The 26,036-nt window shown below is 30.3% G+C and overlaps 1 protein-coding gene and 1 pseudogene across 1 annotated transcript; one reads left to right on the plus strand and one right to left on the minus strand.

Moving 5' to 3' along the window:
* The first annotated feature begins 7,774 nt into the window (after positions 1-7,774).
* Positions 7,775-8,982, plus strand: LOC110624203. Its single transcript, XM_043960685.1, has 3 exons — positions 7,775-7,831; positions 7,949-8,848; positions 8,971-8,982. The coding sequence occupies exons 1-3, from the start codon at positions 7,775-7,777 to the stop codon at positions 8,980-8,982; spliced, it is 969 nt and encodes a 322-aa protein (XP_043816620.1).
* Positions 8,983-17,090: 8,108 nt separating this feature from the next.
* On the minus strand, positions 17,091-19,913 carry LOC110624424 (annotated as a pseudogene).
* Positions 19,914-26,036: the final 6,123 nt, after the last annotated feature.

The following is a 26,036-nucleotide window of genomic DNA, read 5'->3' on the forward strand; positions in this document are numbered from 1 at the left end:
AAATAATTTTTATTTTATTTTTCTTCCTTTTCACGCTATCTCTTTCTGTTTCATCTCCTCCTTCTCTTTCAAGTCTTCTCTCACCGACGACCACCGGCGACAGCAAAGCACCATGGCTAAAAGCAAGATGAAAGTTACCGGCGACCCCGGAATGTGGAGGCGACGCGGGATGCCTAGGCCCATCCGCATTCCCATTGACAGCGATGAAAAAGCAATGGAAAACCCACCACCCGTCCCCAACGACGCCAACCCTGAAGCGGCCGACGAAGCAAGAAACATCGTCAATCCAGCAACCCAGACCTATCGCCGTCGGACTAGGGCGTCGTTGATCGCACCACCACCTTCCTCACCATCCGTCGCGACAGACACCCAAGAAGGCGAAACGCCTGAAGAAGACACTCCTTCCACCAGTCATGGCCAGAAATGGCGAAGATCACCATCACCACCACCATCACCAAGCCCGGAGCGACAACAAGAGACACCCAGTGCCACACCTTCTGTCAGCCAAGAAGAAAGCGAATTGCCCAGCGATTTGCCCAAACCAACCCACCCTGATCACATCACTCAGACCCTGACGTTCAACAAGGCGTCCGAAAGGGCCAGGCTAGACAGAGTTTCCTCTACACCCTACCACCCAGGTAAGTACATTCACCTTGGCACCCTTGAAGAACTGAGACTCCAATGCCAGGTACGTACCTTCATCTCTGCCATTGGTTGGGATAAATTCTTCTTCCTCCACTTTCCATCCTTCACTGAGCTCACTCATGAGTTCTTCACTACTTTCTATTTTGATAGACCAGCCATGCACAACTTGTACACACCAGACATCATTGGATTTAGGCTATTGGGACAGCGATTTCGCTTGTCCCTGCAAGAGTTTGGCACTGCCATAGGCTGTGAATGCCCTGACTCAACCTGGGATTTTTCTGCAGAATTCAATCCCAGCACTGCCTATCTGGAATTATGTGATAACCCCCCTGATTCTTACTCACCCACCAGGTCTAAGGACCTGTACCTCAAAAGTCCAAGCTTGAAATACATTCACAGGTTTCTAGCCTACACATTTTCTGGGAGGAAGGATGCACCCAACATCCTGACCAGAACGGAACTGTACATACTGTGTTGCATGCACCACCACCAGAAACTACACTTTGGTTATTGGGTTGCAACCTAAATATCCAGCATTATCCAGTACCACCACCCCCTGATCCTTGGGCATTTGATCACTGCCATTGCAGTGATCCTGAAACTTTTACACCCTGCCCATACTAATCTCACCCCCACTAACAAGCCAACCCCCCGGACCTTCGATCTTTAGACGATATGGGGTTGCTTTGCAAAGTGGGGGACATTTTTTCGCTTTCACCTGCAGGACCTCTCATACCACGCCATGAGCGTGTATTCAAGGAGAAGAAGGCACAGCCTGCCCCAGCAGATGGGACAACAGGAGAAACAGAGCAGGCACCCCCAACAAATGAACCACCTCCAATTGCACCACAGCAGGAAGCCAATCAGGCCCCTGGAGACGTAGCCCCAAACCAGACAGTTGAGGCTCGTCTCAGCAGAATTGGGGACAGTATGCATCATGTTGAGCACCTGTTGCAACTGTTGGTGAACCATTTTCTGCCTGCAGACCAGGACAGGCAGTGATTTGGCCAGGTGATTTGCCCAAATCACCCACAGGCCAGGAAGTCCCTTTCCCTTTTCTTCTTAATTTTTATATGTTTACACATTGAGGACAATGTTTGCAATAGGTGTGGGGGTACTGTTAGGTTATTTTAGTATTAATTACATTATCTTTTGCTTTCTTTTTGTTTCTTTTTGCATCTTTTTGCCCTATGACACACACCAAAATTTTTTCTCTTTTCTCACTCTCTGCACACACACACAGAATTTTTGTCTTAGCTTTTGCTCTACTCAGCAAAGATAACAAGGTTAAAAGAGCTTCCTATCCCATGACCCCATTGATTTGCCACCCCTTTAAGCCTAAATTGAATCACTCACAGTGTGCTACCTTCACTTTGGAAAATTCTTTTCTTGAATTAAATCTCTAAATTTGCTGTGGTCAAGGGAAATAAAAACATAAACACATGCAAATAAAAGTTGGTGTAACTCCTTATGAGCTGATTTGCCCAAACTGTTAAGAAAAAGAAAAAGAAAAAAACCAACACAAAAGCACAAATCATAAAACCTGTTCCTATGGCCAAATAAGCTATGAACAGAGCTAATAGCCACTTGAACAAGTGACTAACTGAGTAACCGGGGGTGGGTATCACCAATATGCACCTTCGCGTAAAAAGGTTAGTGATTTCTTCAGACAAGAATAGAAAAGTGCTGCTGAATAAAATAAAATAAAATGCTCAAAGAAGGGCAAGTCACTCTTAGAGGTTGCATTGAGCTTATACAAAGAGAATAAGCATGATTGAATCAAAAACCTTTCCTTTGACCATGGTAGGTAAGGAGAAACAAGGAAAAGAGAAAAACAACCTTGGTGCATGTATTCTACACTGTAATACTTCAATTTAAGAGTCTAGGGGGAGATGATTAAGTGGTACTTAGGCTCAAAAGAAAAAGGGGCTTGATTGACTAAGTTGTTTGTTGCTTGAGGACAATCAAAAAGCTAGGTGTGGGGTATTTGATCAAACATAAATTAGCCACATTTTTATTATCTTTATCATTGCTTATTTACACATTTTTCAGCTTAATTTATGGTTTTTATCTTGTTTTATAGAAAAGGAAGAAATTGGAAAATTGGAGAAAAAAGTGCAGAAAAGGCTGGAAAAGTGATTGAGCCAGAGTGATTTGGCCAAATCACTCGCAGAGACTGGCCAAATCACTTGCAGAGACAGAAAAACTGGACAGATTCACAGAAAGCGATTGGGGCAAGGGATCTGCCCAAATCACCCGCCCCAATCACATTGACAGCAGAAATTGACAGCAGAGCGGGAAAAAGGGAAAAATCAGATTTAAAAAGAATAGAAGCCCAAAAACACTTCAAACACTGCCAGCTCAAATCCAAAAGCCACAAGGATGTCCTTCTACCAAGAGAATTCCATCTACAACAAAATACAAGAAGAAAAAGAGGAATCAAAGACCACAAAGACCAAGTCAAAATAGGGATTCCAAACCCTAATTGAACTTGAACTCTCCAGCTATAAGAAGGCAGCCTCCAAACCAGCAAAGGCATCCTCTTCCACCTTTGGAAATCTGCAGAATCCAGCAGGAGAACTGCGGCAGTCTCTCCTTCTCTTCCTTTCTTCTTTCTTTTGTGTATTTTGCCCACCATGAGTGGCTAATTCCCTTCCTCTCTAGTTGAAGTTGAGGAAATTCAGATTTGTGATGAATTGGGAGATTTAAAACTCCATTGTTAAACTCTTATTTGCTTTCAATATTTATGCAACTTGATCTTCTCTATAATTGTTACTTTGCTTTTAGAATCAATAAGGGCCCATTGCTTTTAAATTGCTTGAGTAATAAATTGTTTGAATGATTTAAGTCCGTAATTGCTTATATTATTTGAACACAAATATAATCAGTTGCATAATCTAGACTTGACCACGCGGTTGGCAAGGATAGAATTGGGTTTCTCTAAGTCTTAATGCAGTCAACAGTTGTTCGATGCTAAATGCCCCAAGGACGTTCCTTGGCAACTTTTTTACTAGTGTTTGATTGGCGAACGTTTTCTAATCGAACTTGTAACGACCCGGAAACCGATACCCTACCGTAACGGCCCGAACTGCCACCGGCGCTAGGATACAGATCGGCTTAAAGCCGCCGGAACCCGTAGCAAGCCAAACATACATCCTATCACCTGGTCAAATCCCATACATGATCAAAACTTTAACATAAAAACTGAAACATATGATGTACAAACCGAGCCTAACCTGTATGCGACATAACTGAAAACATAAAGAACCCTCTACTAGAGCCCTCAAAACTCTAGCTGGGTCAACATAACATACATCAAGCTGGGATTACATCCAAGGAACTAGAACCGAACCTGTGCATGCATCAAACCACAAACATAAGACCTCCACTAGGGTCCTCAACAATCTCTAGCGTGGTAACCAACACATGCCACAAGATTAGTTCAAACACAACTCAACATCTAGCATAACATACATCATGTACTAAAAAGGGACTAACCAAGCCTTAGGGCCAAGCACAGTACTAAACCATAAACATAACTCCACTTAACTTAACATTACATTCTCTTACAAATCATTATCAAAATATAATACATGTCCACACTAAAAGTACTAAGCTAATACTATTACATAAGCAAAACCTTTACTCTTGAGACTTCCCGATCAACCTCAAACCTGCAACACTGGGGTTAGGGGAGAGGGGTGAGCTAAAAAGCCCAGTAAGTAGAAACAAAGAAAACAGTTCATTAATTACATGCTTTCATAAAATGCATCACAGCACAAACAAATCATATCACGGATTGGACCCAACCCCAAAACATCCCTAAGCTATTTGCCCGGCCACCATAGAGGGCACCACAGGACTTCGTAATGCCTGGCCCAGCCAGGTCTTATCCATAGGGCTAGTGGGGTCGTCCTTGGTCCAATCTTCATCAACAGTAAATAATGCAATGCTTCATATTCGTGTAACTAGTGCAATCAACCTATTACATATAAACATGATGCATGAGCATGCTTTAGGCATTTGATTTCATAAAATAAAGATTAAGTTTAGTTCTACTCACCTCTGGCAGACGCTGGACTAACTCTGCAACAGCTAACACTGATGGCCTCCTCGATCCCTCGGGTCCGGTCCTACACAGGTGGACTCGAATGAGGTGCCAACACACTCTAAACAACTCATAAACAACTCCCCAAAAACCCTCTAAAACATCACTTAAACATGCATAGAAAACAACCTTGAAAAGGCTGGACAGGGCACTTTCGGCGGCACCTTCGGCGGCCGAAAGTCCCACTCCAGAGACGAAAGTCAGACACTTTCGGCGGCCGAATTCTTCCTTCGACGGTCGAAAGTCTACTTTCAAGCCAAAACTCAACTTTCGGGGGCAAGGTTAGGCGGCCAAACCATGCATCCAAAGGCAGGTTCGGCTGCCGAAACCTCCTTCGGCGGCCGAACCTGAGTTCTTTCCAGAAGGACAGAACTCAGCTTCTCATGCATTCAAGCCTCCCAAACCTTTCAAACACCCCAAAACAAGCACCCAACCTTACCAAAACATGCATAAGCCTTTAACCATGCACAAAGGAGTTTAAACAAGCTTAAACTCCAACAAAGAACATCAAAAAGCATACTTAAATGGTTTATGACCCACATAGGCCAAAACCATTAAAACAACCCAAATCCTCACATACTCTCTCCCCATCATGCATACTCACTCCCACAAGCATAAAGGAGCATAAACTAACATAAACTCCTCAACACAAACCTCACATAACATACATTGGGCATAAAAAGCCACAAAAACCTAACATGCATATCTACCCATACTCAACCATTAAAACCTTCATAAAACTTCAAAATACACTAGGAAAGCAAAGATCTACACTTACCTCTTGAAGATCGAGGGTTGCGTGATCTCTAACTCGGAGGTGTGGAGAATCCAAGCTCCAAAAGCTCCAAGCTCCCAAAACTTAGATCTAAACTTGAAAACTCTTCAAAACAACCATGGAACTCATAAAAATATGAAGGAGATGAAGAAAAACATGAAAATGACCAAGGGAGGACAAGAACTCACCTGAGCTCGAGAATAGGGAGAAAACTCGCCCATTTTCGATCTGAGGGCCCTTTATAGGTGGCCTGGTCGAAGACCTTCGGCAGCCTAACGTGCCCCCTAAACTCATGCATGTTCGGCGGCCGAACTTGAGGTTCGGCGACCGAACCTTGGATCGTTCAAACAAGACTTTCGGAGGCCAAAGGCGCTCCCGAAGCCTTTCCATGTTCGGCGGCCGAACTTCACTTTCAGCGGTCGAACCTGGCAAACGCCTCCTTGGTCTTTTCTTTTTAAAACTCAATTCATTTCCCTTTAAAACCATGAAATCAGTAAAAACATTTTAGAAAACACATTTTACCCCTCTAGAAACCTCTGGCATCTTCAAAAATTCCAGATTCCAACGGAGATTCCGCCGGAAGGTAGGGATTCCGATGCCGGAATCTAGCCGGGTATCACAGAACTAGAACTAAGGAGGAATTTGGCTGTGAGAAGCGTCTTCCACAACCAAAACTAATTTATAGAAATAAAATAGGAGTCTTAAATAGTCAATGATCAATTCTGAACAAGCTGAATTAAACTCATATTTCAACTAGAAGCTTTTTCCCATTGATATTCTCTTTTATTAAAATTATTGATTTCTCTTGCTTTCTAGATTTAATTCATCAAAACAAACCCCCCTCTTTTATTTATTTGTCATTTATTTGCCTTAGTCATTATTAGGAAAATCTTTGGTGTCAATTTCCTGTGGTTCGACCCTATTGCCACTATCTGCAATTTAATTGTTGATTGTTTAATAGGTTTATTTTTTACGGCTTCGACAACCGCTATCAAAAAGTACTTTGAAGGACAAGATAAATAGAAAGTTAGGCTAGACTTATCCCAAATGAACAAGAAGAACTCAGTGGGGATCCTGAAAATGGAACCAAATTCGAAAAGGAGCTGAAGATAATTGGTCACTCTGCAAAAAAAAGAAAGTGAGGTGGTTGGCGCCTATGGGTGGCCACTCCGACGCTCAAGTCAGTAATTTATCAGAAAGGACAAGTGTAAGTAGATTACTTGCATAAGAAGAATGTGTAAGAATGTGTACTTTGAAATATATGTATGTTTTGCTTTTATACTGTAAGAAGATGGAGTTAATTAGTGAATCTCCTAGAAATCCGACTGGTACCGGCTAGTGGATAAAAGATATTGTGATTATAAGTGCAATGAGAATCTACTGTATAATATTCTTTAACAATAACTTAGATGTCATAAAAGATTCGACCAGGTCATAAGAGGACGAGTTTTTTGTTATTTTGAAGATTGACCATTATGATGTCCTAGTCTCTTTTCTTGTAGGTGAAACTTCCATGACTGGGTTTCATAGTTTATTAGGATCTTGTCACGTGACTCGGTCGTATGGTGACAATTCATAACATATTTTGCGCGAATATTATATCATATCTAAGTTTGATATAAAATTATTCAAATAACACATTTCAATACTTATTAATTTTGAACAAATAATAAAAAAACTCTTATTTATAAAATTATAAAACCATAGATCATTAAAATATTATCACTACAAAAAATTTCTGGATTACTAATGAATTTTTTTATTGGTTATCCTGTAAAAATCCATTGGTAAACGAATTACCAATGGATTACTAACGGATTACAATCCGTTGTTAAAAAACTCATTAGTAAATTTTTACCAAAGGCTTTCAAGTCCGTTATTAATACTAACGGATTTACTAACGGAATTTTCATTATTATTACTAACAGATTTTAAATCCGTTAGTAAATTGAGAGAAAAATAATTTACTAACAAATTTAAATCCGTTAGTAAATTACCAACAGATTGAAATCCGTTAGTAAATCTATTGAAAATTTAAATAATTTTAAAATAATTATTATTTCGACTAAATAATAAATTTTATTATTAATATTATTTTTTTATTAATTCAATAAGATTTAAAATTATATTATCACCAGGCCTCAGTCTTTAGTGGCCCGTGTCCTTAAGGCCCGCTATTTTTTGACAAAGTCTTTCTTTGAAGCTCCTTTGGGAAGTAACCCTAGCTTCTTGTGGCGTAGCATATGGGAAACTCAGGGTCTAATTCGAGCCGGGGCTTACTGGAGGATTGGGAATGGCCGGTCAGTTTCAGTCTGGGGGCAGCCCTGGTTGAGAGAGATGCCTGAGTCTCTGGTTTCCACAACCCCTCCTCTAAACTATGCTGGAGTTGTTGTTTCAGATTTCATAATTAACCACAGTTGGAACGAGAGTTTAATTCACAGATGTTTAATGAAAGAGACAGAAGTTGTATTTTGAACATCCCTCTTAGTCTTTCATCGTGTTCGGATGCGTGGTGCTGGAAATTTGAGTCCAAAGGTCACTATTCTGTTAAGAGTGCATATAGGTTCCTAGTTGATGGCTATCGACATAGGGAAGGGAGCGAGATATGGAAAAGGTTCTGGAAAGCTAAAGTCCCCCCAAAAGTGCTTAATTTCTGCTGGCGGGCTCTAGTTAATGTTGTCCCCTGCCTCTCTTCTCTTCAGTCCAAGAGAGTCTCGGTTGATCCTTCATGCTCGTTGTGTCATGCAGCCCCTGAGAATGTCTTGCATATTCTGATTCAGTGCCCTTTTTCCCATAGCTGCTGGTTAAGCTCGTCGTTGGGTTGGCCTGCGCCTTCTGCATCCTCACTAAATGAGTGGTTTTCTTTAGCCTTCTCTTCTGCTTCTGTGGAAAATGCCTCCCTTATGCTAATGATCTTATGGGCTTTGTGGCAAAACAGGAACAATGTTGTTTGGAAGGGCCAGGGTCAGACTGCAAATGGTGTGTTCTTCATGGCTCTAAATTTTTTGCAGCAATGGAAAGAAGCTCGTGTCGATTCATCAGTAAGCACCATTGTCGACTCGGCTCGCCCGGTTTGGTCTCCTCCACCGCAAGGTTGGATCAAGGCGAATATTGATGCCTCTTTAAGCTTGCAACAAGGTTTGGTAGGCTTCGGTTGTGTAATCCGGAATGATGATGGGAGTTTTATGGCTGCTAGAGCAGGCTCTTTTTATAGCCAAATGGATGCAAAGTGTGCTGAAGCTATGGCATTTCGAGAAGCATTAAGCTGGATTAAAGAGTGTGGATGGGATCGAGTCCTTTTCGAATTGGATGCTCAGGTACTTGTGATGTCAGTTAATTGTGCTTTGTTGGATGATTTATCATCTTTTGGCCTCTTGGTCCAAGATTGTAAACTGCTTCTATCTAGTTATGAGGAAGCAAAGTGTGTTTTTGTTCATAGATCTGTGAATGATGTCGCTCATGTTCTAGCAACATCGGCTCATTCTGAGTCAGGTCAAGGAGTTTGGGTTGATGTCCCTCCTCCTCATATTGTTTCTATGTTTTCTTTGAATTAATGAAGTTTTCTTGTCCTTTCAAAAAAAATATATTATTATTATTACAAAATTTTTAATTTATGTCAAATATTTATTAGAAATATATAGAAAGTGGAAATAAAAGAAAAGTAAATGAGAGAAAATGATAAGAAAAAAAAAGAAAGAGAAAAGAGAAAAAGAAAAAAATGATAGAAAAATAAAAATTATGAAAAAGAAGGAAGAATGAGAGTAGAATAAAAAGATTATTAGAAAAATGAGGAAATAATATGAATGATAATTATAGAGAAAATGATATGAATGATAATTATAGAGAAAATGAAGAACAAGAGAAGAAAACAAAGAAAATAATGGAAAAGAAAATGGAGAAAGTGAAAGGAAAATTATGGAGAAAAATAAAGAAAACAATAAAAGAGGGAAGAGAATGAGATAAAAAAAGGATAAGAGATGAAAGAAAAATAATAGAAAAAAAATGAGAAGAAAAAAATGCGATAAGAAAGTGAAATGAAAGAAAGTAATAGAAAAAGAAATAAAATAGGAGAAAGAGAAAGAAAATGGAAGAAATAAAAATGATAAAATGAATGAATGATAAAAGGAAAAGATGTGGTGTTATACTTATAAATACGGATTACTAATAGATTTACTAACGAATTTGAATTTGTTACTAAATTTTGAAAATAAAAACGGGCTTTTTTTACTAATAGAATATTCAATATGAAACATCCCACGTCGAGAAATTACAAAAAAATAGAATTGTATATAATAGTTAGCACGGAATTACTAAATAATTTGGATTAACCATTTTGGGTCAAGTAAAAAATAGGTCAAAAAATTAACTGGGTTAGTTTGGAGTGGACTATTACAATTAGTATCAGAGCCAGCCAGGGTTAGAAAATTGTGCAGAGCTAGTGGGCCTGCGAGGAAAGGGCTATCCGTACAAGATGAGGTGGAGCCGCTCGAGGCATTAGCGAACCACAATACTCGAGAGTTCGATCTTGGCTTAATAATTGTATCTAAATCAGCACAACAAGATTGCAATAGGGACATCACAAAATTGAGTGAAAGAGAGTGAAACATCCCACATCAGAAAATTACGGAAAAATAGAATTGTATATAATAGCTAACACGAAACTATTAAATAACTTGGGTTAACCATTTTGGGCCAAGTGGAAAATAGGTCTAAAAGTTATTTGGGTCAGTTTGGGCTTGGCTGTTACTGAATATGACGACATGATTAATTATGACGTTTATTTTCGTCGTAGAAAATAGAGTCCATATTCTAACATCTTCCTTGCTGTCCTTTTTGGTCCGAAGTGCCCTCCACAGGCTTCTGAGTGGCAGAAACGAAGAATAGACTCCATTTCACTTTCTGAGACACATCTCCTTACTATTTAGTCAGTACAAAATTTCCATAAGTACGACTCATCCTAAACGTACTGTCGTGCATCATGCTTCATTTTCTCTTTTCGGCTTCTTGAAATTCATGCTGGAAAAATTGGTCACCGTATAGTTTATCAAATCCGCGTACCAAGGGCTTGTCACCTATGTAGAAAATAATTGTTCGTCAAGAAATTCATCTTTTAAAGGGAATTCATCTTGGAGTTGAAATAAACGACTAAGGTGATCGACCACCAAGTTTTCTAATCCCTTTTTATCCTTAATTTCAAGGCCAAATTCCTGCAACAATAAAATCCAATGAATTAGTTGCGGTTTCGCTTCTTTCTTCTTTAAAAGGTATCTCAACGCTACATCGTCAGAAAGCACAATTACTTTAGTGCCCAACAAATATGATCTAAATCTTTCTAAGACAAAGACAATTGCTAAAAGTTCGTTTTCAGTGGTGGTATAATTGCTTTGGGCCTTATCTAAAGTTCTGGATACATAACATATTACATGGGGTTTTTTATCAATTCGTTGATCAAGAACGGCTCCTAAAGCATAATTACTTGCGTCACACATTATTTCAACTGGATAATCCCAATTTAGTGCTTGCATAATGGGGGCAGCAGCTAGCTTTTGTTTAAGAGTATCAAAGGCTTCTCTACACTCATTATCAAAATTAAATGGCACATCCTTTTGCAAACGTCTGCACAATGGTTGAGCAATTCTTGAGAAGTCTTTGATAAACCTCCTGTAAAATCCTGCATGACCAAGAAAAGATCTAATATCTCATATACACGTAGGGTATGGTAAATCCTTAATTACATCAACCTTGACCTTATCGACCTCAATTCCTCGTTTATAGATTATATGTCCTAAAATTAAGCCATAATCCACCATGAAGTGGCATATTTCATAATTCAAGACTAAATTAAACTCTAAACATCGTTTTAAAATGTGTGTGAGGTTGATTAAACATTCATCAAATAAATTACCATAAAGTGTGAAGTCGTCCATGAATACCTCGATTATCTTCTCAATAAATTCTGAACATATACTGACCTTACATCTTTGGAAAGTTACTGGTGCAATGCAAAGCCCAAAAGGCATCCTTCTATAGGCAAAAGTGTCGAATGGACATGTGAAAGTCTTCTTCTCTTGGTCTTCTAGGGCCACTGGTATCTGGTAAAAACCTGAAAAGCCATCCAAACAGCAAAAATGAGATTTTCCTACCAATCTTTCTAACATTTGATCAATAAAAGGTAAAGAAAAATGATCATTCCTAGTTACTGAATTCAACTTGGGATAGTCTATACAAACCCTCCACCCGTTTTAAACACTAGTGGGAATCGATTCTCCTTCTGAGTTGGTTATTATTGTTATTCCTATCTTCTTTGGCACGACCGGGACTAGACTTACCAAAAAATTTAAGGATGTTTTGTACAAAACGTCACAGAAGACTATTAGTGACATCGAAATAGCGACATGCATAATGACGTTTTATTTTCATCACAGATTATATTTTGAGATGTTTAGGTTCAATGAGTGACATTTTTAATTTGTCCCAAAACACTATATTTGTTGTAGTGGGTGGATGGAAAGACTCAGCACAATACAAAATTGTTGACATCGTCGACCTACATCATAGTCCGAAAGATTGCTAGATGGCTCCTGGGGTTTGTTGTCCCATCGTACTTGTCCAAATTGGGCGGCTTGAACTTCGTCGAAAAAGTTTCTATAAAAAGTTTCTATAAGAATTTCCTCGGATAGAGGTGAGGCGTCATCCAAGCCATAATCTTCCTCTTTCTCCTTTTGGTATCTTTGTATAGCACGAACTAACTTTCAATCAATATTTTTTGAGGTCTCATTCGATGATTCCTTATCCTCTAGTTTTGCCTTTCCTTTGGACTGCGTATGAATTGCCTCCGTCTGAGTCTTTGGGGTCTTTAAGAAAGCTTCCTCCTGTATTTTAGGAATCATAAATGAGACCTCCTCCCAAACTTTATATTGTTCGAGAGTTGTCTGCAGCTTTTATTTTATGTATTATACCATCTGCTCACTGTTCATAGTATTGAGGTCTGTCTCATTGACTATGAAAGGAGTGTTTTATCTACTGCTAGGAGTGGAGGAGACGATGGCTACCATTTTGGTAGCAGACTTAGCAACAACTCATGATTTTTCAACCATTTTAAGAGTAAAGTGATAGAAATGGAAAGTACTTTGAGTGACAAGATAAATAGAAAGTTAGGATGGACTTATCCCAAATGAACAAGAAGAACTCAATGGGGATCCTGACAATGGAACCAAATTCGAAAAGGAGCTGAAGATAATTAGTCACTCTGCAAAAAAAAAGAAAGTGAGGTGGTCGGCGCCTATGTGTGGCCACTCCGACGCTCAAGTCAGTAATTTATCAGAAAGGACGAGCTCAAGTAGATTACTTGCTTAAGAAGAATGTGTAAGAATGTATACTTTGAAATCTGTATATGTTTTGCTTTTATATTGTAAGAAGATGGAGTTAATTAGTGAATCTCCTAGAAATCCGACTGGTACCGACTAGTGGATAAGTGATATCGTGATTATAAGTGTAATGAGGATCTACTATATAATATTCTTTAACAATAACTTAGATATCATAAAAGATTCAACCAGATCATAAGAGGACGAGTTTTTGTTATTTTGAAGATTGACCTATATGATGTCCTAGTCTCTTTTCTTGTAGGTGAAACTTTCATGACTGGGTGTCATAGTTTATTAGGATCTTGTCACGTGACTCTGTCGTATGGTGATAATTCATAACATATTTTGCGCGAATATTATATCATATTTAGGTTTGATATAAAATTATTCAAATAACACATTTCAATACTTATTAATTTTGAAAAAATAACAAAAAACTCATATTTATAAAATTAAGAAACCATAGATCATTAAAATATTATCACTACAAAAAATTTCTAGATTACTAATGGATTTTTCCGTTGATTATCCTGTAAAAATCCATTGGTTAACGAATTACCAATAGATTACTAACGGATTACAATCCGTTGTTAAGAAACTCGTTGGTAAATTTTTACCAATGGCTTTCAAGTCCGTTATTAATACTAACGGATTTACTAATGGAATTTTTATTATTATTACTAATGGATTTTAAATCCGTTAGTAAATTGAGAGAAAAATAATTTATTAACAGATTTAAATCCGTTAGTAAGTTACCAACCGATTAAAATCTATTAGTAAATCCATTGAAAATTTAAATAATTTTTAAATAATTATTATTTCGACTAAATAATAAATTTTATTATTAATACTATTTTTTTATTAATTCAATAAGATTTAAAATTATATTATTATTATTATTACAAAATTTTTAATTTATGTCAAATATTTATTAGAAATACATAGAAAGTGGAAATAAAAGAAAAGTAAATGAGAGAAAATGATTTAAAAAAAAAGAAAGAGAAAAGAGAAAAAGAAAAAAATGATAGAAAAATAAAAATTATGAAAAAGAAGGAAGAATGAGAGTAGAATAAAACGATTATTAGAAAAATGACAAAAAAAAAAGAAAATGATTAGAGAAGAAAATAAATGAAGAGAAAATAATAGAAAAAATATAGGTCGAAAGAAAATGATAGAAGAAAATAATATGAGAGGAAATAATATGAATGATAATTATAGAGAAATTGAAGAATAAGAGAAGAAGGGGAAGAAAATAATGGAAAAGAAAATGGAGGAAGTGAAAGGAAAATTATGGAGGACAATAATGAAAATAATAAAAGAGGGAAGAGAATGAGATAAAAAAGGATAAGAGATGAAAGGAAAATAATAGAAAAAAATGAGAAGAAAAAATGCGATAAGAAAGTGAAATGAAAGAAAGTAATAGAAAAAGAAAGAAAATGGGAGAAAGAGAAAGAAAATAGAAGAAATAAAAATGATAAAATGAACGAATGATAAAAGGAGAAGAGGTAGTGTTATATTTATAAATACGGATTACTTATAGATTTACTAACGGATTTGAATCCGTTATTAAATTTTGAAAATAAAAGCGGGCTTTTTTCTCTCTAAAATTTTTATCAACGGATTTAAAATTCGCTAGTAAATCTGTTAGTGACAGAAAAATGTGAGTTTTTAAAAAAAGAACGCGAAAATTTTACGCGGAATGTAATTTTAAATTTACCATTCAACACTCTTTTTTACTTACTAATTAAATGATAAAATGTAGTAATGAATTTTCAAATCCGTTAGTAATTTTTTTAACATATTACTAATAGATTTAGAGTCTGTTAATAATTTAAATATTTTTTTAAATTTACTAACAGATTAAAATTCATTAGTGAATTACCAACGGTTTTACTAATGAATTTTAAGTCTCTTAGTAAATTTCAACACTATTTATTTTATATATTTATAAATTACCAACGGATTTTGAAATTCATTCGTAATACTAATAGATTACCGACGGATTTCAAATCCGTTAGTAAATTTTTACATAAAATTTTTTATATTAAGATTTATCAACAGATTTTCAAATCCATTAATAAAATCTATTGGTAAATCATAACTTTCTGCTAGTGTATTAGATTATAGGTTAATAATTCATAGTTAAATTATAGTTTTAGTAATAAGTAACAATTTATTATTTTTTAAAATTAATTATATAAAGATAATTATTAAAAATTAATAATTTTAATACTATCATATTATCTTATAATAAGTTTTTCGTTATAGTATCAATCATTATATAAAATTTAAACTGGATAATAATTTTATTATTTAAATTAATTTAAAGTTAGTAAATAGATATTTTAATTTTGGAATATATATAAATTTTAAAATTGATGTTTTGGAATAAGATTATTAAAATAAATTTTGATTTTGATAATATTAAATTATTAGATAAGAATTTTAATTTTAAAAAATGTTATAGGATAATAAAGTGATAATATAATTCAGTCATATAATAATAGTAATTAAATCTTTTTTAAAATTAATTATATAAAGATAATTATTAAAAATTAATAATTTTAATACTATCATATTATCTCATAATAAGTTTTCTTTATAGTATTAATCATTATATAAGTAAATAGATATTTTAATTTTGGAATATATATAAATATTAAAATTGATGTTTTGGAATAAGATTATTGGAATAAATTTTGATTTTAATAATATTAAATTATTAAATAAGAATTTTAATTTTAAAAAATATTATAAAATAATAAAGTGATAATATATCTCATATAATAGCACCACAGCATCAATATTGCACTACCATAAAATAAAAATTATTGTTTTATATATTTTAATTGTAGTCGTTCATCATAATAACAATTTGAAATTTAATGCATCTATGTCCACTGCTCAGCACGAGACAACAATTTATTTACTTTTTAACAAAGAATAAAAAAATATTAATATTATAATTTTATTAAATATAAAATAAATTATTTATTAAAATATATTATTATATAATAATTTAAAATTATTATCAAATTGTTGCATTAAGAGTACTAAGTTAACAATTTCACAATCGCTATTAAAATACTGCTACCTAAAATCTACAATATAGTAGTAGTGGCGTGGGTGCGAGGAGTTAGATTCATAATTAAAGTTTATTTATAAGGAAACCCATAACTCTTCTCATCCTTCCATTCTCAACAACAATTATACTCTTTTCATCCAACAAATTCAATAGATTTTAGTGTGCTTTCATTTATTCTTTGTCTGATATTCTTAAAAATTCAAATTATGGCTTTGCTTCTTTGTCTATTTCATGACCATTTGCTTCTATCATGTTGAATAGTTCCTCATTGATTTAGACCTATACATGTGTGAGTTTAGATCATCATGATTTTTCTTGTATTTACCTCTAATTTTATTTATTATTAATCAATATAAATTATGACCTCTAATTTTATTTATTATTAATAATATAAATTATGATCACAATCTTAATTAGATTTTTACTGAAATTATGTTTAATTTGCAAAAAGAGTAAAAATACAATGAATAATATTTATAAACAGTCACACCAACACTCAAATCAAAAGAGAATTTTAATAGAAATTTAGAAAATTTTAAAAATTTATAAGAATAATATATCTAACTAGTTCAAAGTTTTTGTTTATATAAGATTTGAAAATGATTATTAAATGATCGTTTAAATTATGAAACCAATAACATATTTAAAGATGCTTTCATAAATTAAAAATTAATCGGATTGTTATCGATTATAATCAATAATGAATAGCTCATTTGCTCACTTGATAATAACTGATCAAATTTTTTTAAAAGCTACTAACTCGAGTCAACTCTTAAGATTTATCTATTATCAAATTGACAAAATAAGTGTTTTAATTCAGTTTTGATTTTGAACTTAATCATTCGTAGATTTTTTTTTTTTTTTTTTTTAAATAGGGGTCGGGGGAGTCGAACCTTAGACCCCAACCCAATATTTCAAATAAAAAAAAAATTTTAACATATTAAATTGAGATTAAATCCGTTTGCTCTAGTTAGCGAATAATCTGGAGCACAATTATCACTGATTGAAAAGAATTGCCACAAAGCCTGCAGCTCTACTAAGACCCCGTTTTTGCCAAGGAATCCGCAATGGATTTGGTCTCCCTCAAGACATCAAAGTCAACTTTAGGCAAAGAAATTTAAGTTGGTGTAGATTGTGGATACAAGATAATGCAATCTGAGCTGCATATTTTAGATAGGTAGACCCTTAGACAATTAATGAGAGACATGAAGATCAACAAAATTCAGATCACTCATGAAGAACGAAATTGACCCATTCCCAACGAAGAATATCCGCCACTCATCCTGACAATCACCGACAAAACATGATGAATCCACGTAAGAGTAAAATGGGTGTCAGAATTTGGGAAATATCATCCACAGTATTTGCTGATCACTGAGGCATAGCCGTTGTCCACGGCAAGTTGCTCCACTGTTGAAAATTGCCCGAATGAAAGAATCCATCTCTTAAAAACACGGCTCCTATTAATTAACACTCACATATTTTTATTCAATATATAAATTAAGTGTTGGGAAAAAAATTAAAAACTAAGAAAGTAGAATAAAAGAAAAAGTTTTTATACGCTAAGATAAAAATGTAAATATACTTGGTGTTGGATTTATAAATTGCTAACCTATTTTTAGGCCTATTACAATTGACTAAAGAATATTTCTCAATAAATTAAAAGAAAATAGTTAATTTATATTTAATTATCATAATTTTCATAATTTTAAATATTTAATGAGTTAATTTGAATTATTATGGAATTTATGTATTTATTGAATTAATAAATTAAATATTAATAAAAATTAAATTAAAATTTCAAAAATTAAACATAAATTTTTTAAATAAAAAAATAAAATAAAATAAAAATTAAATTATGATGTCCGCTTTAAAATGATATTGGGGTTGAAACTTTATTTATGAAAAAATTATTATTAAATTTTTAAATATTTAGAAATGTTATTAATTCTCATCTTTATAGAAACCACTCAATTAAAAATTTTATGAAATTAAATTATTTAATTTATTTGTTAAAATAAATGTTAATCAATTTATTTTATTTTTAATAAAAAATAAATAGTATAAATATTTAAATATATAAAAACTAAATAATATATATAATTAAAATTATATGTATTAAATGATATAAATATTTAAAATATGTTAATAAATTTATAAAGAATAAAAAATTTATTTTATAAAATACAATAACATTTTAATTGAATAATTTTTAAATAGAATAAATTAATAAATATTTAAAAAAAATTAGAGACTGATAAGTTTTCTTCCATCCATTTATAACTAAGAAAAATTTGTAAAATTTCTAAAAAATTAAGGGGCCCATGGCCCCTTGTCCCCTACCTGCGTCCGTCCTTGGTAGTATTGATGGTAACTGTTGCAGGCCTCAAGCAAGTTGAGCCTTCAACTCTTCAATCAAAGCGCCAAGATCATTGTAAGATGATCCTCCTTCTTCAATGGCCCTTTTTGCCATTTCTCCAATCTCCTTTGCTCTGATCCTCAATTCCACTGCTTTCTCACCCACTATAATCTCCTTCACTGCCTTCTCTATCTTTTCACTGTTCACATAATCTCCCACCAGTCTAATCCATTTTTGAGCACCAACGCTAACTCCAATCCTCAAAACATCAGTAATCAATTTCTCATTGAAAAATTGGTCAGCAAAAATAGGCCAGGTTACCATTGGTAACCCAGCACTCACACCTTCTAAAAGAGAGTTCCACCCACAGTGAGTAATAAACCCACCAACAGCTTCATGGTGAAGAATTAAAACTTGGGGTGCCCATCCTCTTATAATTAGTCCCTTTCCTTCCATTCTTTTCTCATACCCATCAGGCAACCATTTCATTTCAGATTCTTCTTCAATATCGTCTTTCCTAACAACCCAGATGAAATTTTGCTTTGAAGCTTCGAGCCCTATTGCGATCTCATGTAGCTGAGAGTCAGAAAACTTTGTAACCGTACCAAAGCATGCATAAATAACAGAACTGGGTTTCTTTGCATCGAGCCATTTCAGACACTCTTGTTTGCTTATGCTTGCTTTCCTTTCTCTATGAGCATGTTCTTCAAGATTCCTGTTCCAAAGAGAAACTGGTCCTATATGCCAAGCTTTTCTTCCCAAAATTTTTTTGTAATAATCAGCATATCCAGATTCCAGTTCATAGAAACTGTTAACTATCACCCCATAACTTCTTTTCTCTGCTTGTTAGGCACTGGATAGCAATCTTGCCAAAAGAGATGGACTCTGTTGTCTAAAGGTGTCTGGTAGCTGTAATTTTGTGAACTCGAGTTGATCAGGCAGCCCAGGCAAAATAAAAGGTTCAGTGTCGGAAGATACTGTCTTGTGAGGTTGATGTTGTTCAATATTCGCCATGCAACACATGTAAATGAAGCTAGTACCACTGAAGGACAGCCTTGGAATCCCATACTTGGAGGCTACATCAGCAGTCCATGGAAAGAACGTGTCTGATACGAGACCATGCGGACGCAACTCGTCTATGGCTTTCTCTAGAGGTTCTTCAAGCAAAGATAAAGCTTCAAAGAACTTGAGGAAAATCTGTTGATCAGAAACCATATCAAGATTTTCGAGACCTTCTGGTAATCCAGCTTCTTGGCTGGGAAATTTAATGATCTTGATGTTGATTTGGGTGGATAAATCTTGGGATGTTTGTATTGATTTGGTGAAGCAAGGTGCGTTTACAGGGGTGGTGATGATGGTGGCCTTAACCCCTCTTGCAGAAAAGAGCTTGGCGATGTCTAAAAGTGGAAGCATATGGCCTTGTGCCATTAGAGGGAAGAGAAGAATGTGAAGTTGATCTGATTCAGAGCCCATGTTTTAGATTTGGACAAATCAGAGAGAATTAGTGTAGCTTTTCAGAAGTTTAAGAACAGAGAATGCATTGAAGAAACCATTATGTCATAGATAAATGGATTGAAGAAGTTTATCTTTGATAGAAGTTTACAAAATGTCAATGTCAATATAAAGTTAAATATTCAAAGAGTTATATATATACATATATGATAGAAAATAATGTTTTAATATTTATAACAAGTAAATATGATTACGGAAGCTTAAAAAAATGATTATTTGGATATATATAACTTGGATGTATACTTTTAGCATCTATTTACGGTGAGTTTGAATCGGCCCATTAAAATATTGTGTTTCTAGCGAGTATTTATTTTATTTTTAAAAATCACACTCAACTTCAATTTCAGAGAGAAAAATATCAACTTACTCGTTCCAATACTTAATATAAAAAATATTTTATACGGTGATTTTTATAAAATTTATTCTAAACAGTTAGTAAAATAAAAATAAATTAATTCACATATAATTAAAAATATTCTATGCCCTTGTTAACTAATTTATTTAAAATCGTAAAATTAAATCACTTTTAACCATATGAAATAAATTGATAGAAAAAATAATATTTTATTCTAATTTAAATAAAAATATTTCTATAAATAAAAAAAATTATATGTTTAAGATAAATTTTGAGGTATATTTAAAAAACATTTTTAAATTTAAAAATAGAAGAAAAGAATTTTAAGATAAGTTATAGATATTTTTTATAATTAAGTAAAAAAAATATGAAATTGTATAAAAAGTTTTATTTAGAACCTAATTGATTTAACGGTTATATGTAACTGATGTAGCTATTAATTGACAATTGATTTCTAATCATAATGAAAATATCATAAGCTTTTAGTAAATTATGTATAATCGATGGTAAAATAATAAAAATATATATATTATATTATTTATTTGTTATTGAAATATAGATAAAATTAATAATTTATTATTTTAATATATATAAAATTTAAAAATATAATTGTTAATAAAATATAATTTATTTTTAATGTATATATTTATTATATAAAAATAAATAAACATCAGTTATTTTTATAATATTATAATTATTTTATAAATATAAATAATTTATTAATATATTAAAATTTATTATTATAAAAATTGTATAATTAATAAATATTAATCTAAATAAAAAATAATAAAAATTTAAAATTAGACCTGATTAAAAAGACAACGAATAATGTATTTATATTTTTTAAAATATTACTAAGTATATAAACTGAAAGCAGATTAACTATTAGTCATATAAAAAAAATAAACCAAACATCCCCTAATTAATTTGTAAATGACTACACTGATGTTGTAAATATGATCAACTAAAAAGATTATTTTAAGTGATAGACATAATTAATATTTACAAAAAAAAAAAAAAAAAAAGTTTAACTACATAAAACAGAGTGTGAGGGGGGATTGGATTTTTAGAGATAAAACAATTGAGATAGCATAAAAAAGAGCAAAAGCATTAAAATGGGAGTTTTGTACGTGATCATCGCCCATAGCTAAAATCTAATCACAAACTTCTTTAGAGGCTAAAATAATACTTTTTAGCAAAAGCACCGTTTTAGATACTGCTGAAAAAAAAAACAAATTTAAAAAGGACTGTTTTATATTTTAATCTAATTAAATATTAATTTTTTAATTAAATTAAAATATATAAAATATAGTTTGTGATAAATTTTATATAAATATAATGTATAGGTGATTAAAATTAATTTTTTAATATATATATATATATATAAATAAAATTAATATATAAATAACTAAATAATAATATTAACTAATAATAAAATAATATTTAAGTTACTAAATTATATATATATTATATTAAGAATAATCTATGATAAATAATAATAATAATATTTAATATAGAATATAATTATAATATAAAATAGAAAAAATTACTTTTTCGTCTGTGCAGTATAGTATAACCGATGAATTCATTCCTCTATTTTTAAGACTCAACACTTAAATTTTTAAAATTTAATTCCGTCAAAATTAAAAATTTTTAAAGTATAGTTGGTGATAGAAAAAATAATAAAATTATTCTTTTTGTAACTTAACATGTTAATGCCTAAAATTTAATTCTGATAAATTTATAAGTCATTTTTTCAAAAAATTCAATCAACAAAATATTATTTACAAATTAGAGCAACAAACTGAAAACCTCAAATTCAATCTTCACAAACAAATAAAAATTTCTTCATAAACAAATAAAAATTTCAATAAAGTTAAGATTCAAACTCAATAAATATAATAAAAATTAAGAAAAAATATTTTTTATCTCTAAAATATAATATAATTAATAGGTTTCTCTCTCTGTTTGTCAAACTCAATACTTTAATCTCTAAAATTTAATTTCGTCAAAATTCAAAATGAAAATTTCAAACTCAATCTTCACAAATAAATAAAAATTTCAATAAATTCAAAATTTAAAGTTAATAAATATAATAAAAATTAAAATATAAAAAATTTAAATTATTAAAAATAAAAAATTAAAACTCAATAAATGTTATTTTTATGATATTGCCGCTATCGATCAATGTTTGCCATTTAAAAATGTATTAAAATATTATTGATATTTTAAAAAGTTTATTAATTTTTTTTTAATTTTAGTCGTTAAATATTATTAAAAAAATTTAAAATATCCGTATTACAGAGGGATTAATTAAAATTTGTTTTAATAATTTAAGAAATCAACTAATAAATTTTTTAAATTAAAGAGACTAAATAGTAAAATACTTGATAAAAAAAATTAACAGATGACTTTATAAAATATCAGGAATATTTTAATATATTTTTTAAAATCGAGGGATTAATTAATGAATTTTTTTCATACCATAGAGATTAAATAGTAATTTTTTCATTGATAAAAGTATTTTTAGAATTATATTTATTTTCCTTCCTTTGATTAGGCGTAAATAATTAACTCACTAGAAATTTTTTATCGAAGAATTTTAAATTTTAATAATATTAAATTTCAGGCACGAAAGCGTTGAGTTCTAAAAATAGATAAATAAATTTATTAATTATTTTATACCGTTAGCTAAAAATTAATTTTTTTTATAAAATATAAAGAATATAATATATAATAAAATTAAAATAATAATAAAATATATAAATATAAATTAAATAAATTAATATTAAATTTCTATAAATAAACATTATTTATAAATAAATAAATATTATTTATTTTATATTAATATTTTTAATATTCATATTTCATTTCTATATTTCTAAATAATTTATTATATAAAATAAAAAAATTTAAAAAAAATTCATGTTTCTTCTTCCAAAAAAAAAAAAAAAAACATTTAAATATTATTTAAACTATGTTGTCTTTCACCGAAGCTTCTTGCCCCTCCTCTTTAATTCTTCTTTTTGTTCTTCTCCCTCCTCTCTCTCCCTTCTTCCAACAATTTTTTTTTTTTTCTATCCAACAAAAAAAAATCTAAACATTTATCACCTTTTTACATTTATATTCTAACATTAAAATTTTAAATAATAAAAATAATCCTTTCACATTTACCTTACTCTTAACTATTTGTATTAATCAATTTTAATTGAAAATTTTTTAATTCATATGTTATACCACATCAAATTATTTCTTAAAAACCTTATTAAATAAAAAAATTTAAACATTTATATTAATTCATATTTATATTCAAAGTTTTAAATTTTGAATAATAAAAATATATCTTTTACAACGTATCACAAGTATAATCAAAATGACTGAATTAAATTTAAAAAGTTAATGATAAATTATAATATAGTTTTTAAAATTTTATATTAATAAATATATAGCCTTTTACTTTAAATTTTATATTGAAAATATATTTATTTTATATTTATATATATAATATTAAATAAACAATTATTACAAATAAATTTTCACTATATAAAATATTACACATAAATATTATATATTAAAATATTTTATTGAAAATTTATATTCATCATTATAAATTATATATATTTTTTAATATATAAAAATTATATTTTATATTAATAACATTAAATAAAATAAAATATTATGTAAAACCATATGCTTTATGATATTTATAAAAATTTAGACCACATCAAGTAAGTTATTTGAAATATTTAATATTTTATTTTACTCACCAATTATAACAAGTAAACTTGTGATATATATTAATTTATTGATTAATTCTATAAAAAATTATATTTTATATCAGTAATATTAAATAAAATAAAATATTATATATTTTATACAATAATTTTTTTACGTTTTAAATTTTTATTAAACTACAATATATATAAAAATGAGAATTAAATAATAGAATAAATAAAAAATAATATTATTGAAATAAAAAAATATATTTTAAGGATTATTTTATTAGTCAAATAAAATTTTAAAAATTATATTATAATTTTTAATAACTTTTTAGATTCAATTTAATCCACTCAGATATAATTGATAAAATAAAAAAAATTTATCTAAAATTTAAAATTTTTTATATAAATATGAATTTTTGATTTTTTTTATCTATTAATCCTATGTAACAAGATACAGACTAATTTTTTTATTAAAATTAATTAAAATAAATGGGTAAATTGTCCAGAAATTAACTTTTTTTAATTTCTTTTTAGTGTTGAAATAGAAAAATAGAGGTACGTGCCTGGCGCCTTTCGACACCTTTCACAACACTGATTTAGAGATACGTACCGAGTAGTTATATATAAACTAGAAAACTTATCATTAAATCCTTATATATTTAGAAAATTTATTGGTTAGTCCTTTTTTTTTTATTACTCAATTAAAATATTTTCACACCTTAAACCTTTTATCAAATAAATCCTTAGTGATTTAAAAAATTTATGCTATTTAGTTTATGTAATTGTAGTTATGCATATTATACTATTTAGTTCCTTCCATTCTTTATTTTTTTTCAATCTAAAAAAATTGCTTATCATCTTCAAAGATTTCAACTCGTAAATTTTTTTAAAGTTGTTTACTAATTATTTAAATTAACTTTATACACCATTTCTATTAGACCTATTTACATGAAAAATTTATAATTTTTTGCTATTTTGCTATTTAATCTAAAACTTTAAATTTCATAAAATTATCTAAAATTATAAATTTTGTTGAAATTATATTTAAGCTTAAAACTTGAATTAGAGAGTGTGTTTTGCTGACATGATAATGTTATGTATATTTTTTTTTTTATATTAACATGATACATAAATAATGGCTATTAATAAAAAAATCTAAAACTTTCTGTTATTTTGCAATTTAATCCAAATATTTTAAAATTGGTGTAATTCAGTTTAAAATCTCTAAATTTATTTCTCTAAATTTATTTTTCTTCATCCTTGTCTATCCTAGTGCCGAAACCACAACTCTAACTTCTTACTATTTACCAGTTTCAATAGAAATTACAATAGGTATCATATTTATTAGTTTTTTACTTTCTAAATATCTTGTCAGGTATTTATTATAATAAATTTTACTATATTTATAATAAAAAACTATATTAATATAATAAAAATAGAAATTATAATCTTATTGTCTATAATTGTGCTATTAATTTTATTACTACTCAATAGTATAAGTGAATGCTTAGAGATATAAGTACACACATTGTATTAGCATATATGATTATATTCTAAAAGAATTAAGAGAATCGAAACTAAAAAATATAAAGAAGTCGTGTTATGGTTTTTTGTATCAAATAGATGAGAATAAAGTATAATAATAAGATTTTAAAAATTTAGAGGTGAAATTTGATAAATTTAGACAATTTTATCAATATCATTTATCTACCTATCATATAATAAAATAATATACGTCATGTTGCCACATCAGTAACACACACTCTCTTCCATTCAAATTTTAAGCTTAAATATAATTGTAATAAAATTTTATAATTTTATACAATTTTATCAACTTTTAAAATTTTGGATTAAATTAAAAAATAATAAAAGTTTTAAATTTTTTATATAAATATTATTTTTTATTATTAAGCGATATTTTTTTATTTAATTCACTTTTGTTAATCTATTTATGTGATTGAAATTATATGTTAAATTATCTAAATTTAGAAAAAATAAAATTTAAATTTTTAAAAATAAAAATATTTTATGAGCAATGTTAAATTATTTAATGGGTTTCATGGATTATTTAATTTTTAAAAAATAAATGTAAATCTAAAAAATAT

The sequence above is a fragment of the Manihot esculenta genome, chromosome 10 (genome assembly GCF_001659605.2).
Source record: "Manihot esculenta cultivar AM560-2 chromosome 10, M.esculenta_v8, whole genome shotgun sequence".
NCBI classification, from domain to species: Eukaryota; Viridiplantae; Streptophyta; class Magnoliopsida; order Malpighiales; family Euphorbiaceae; genus Manihot; species Manihot esculenta.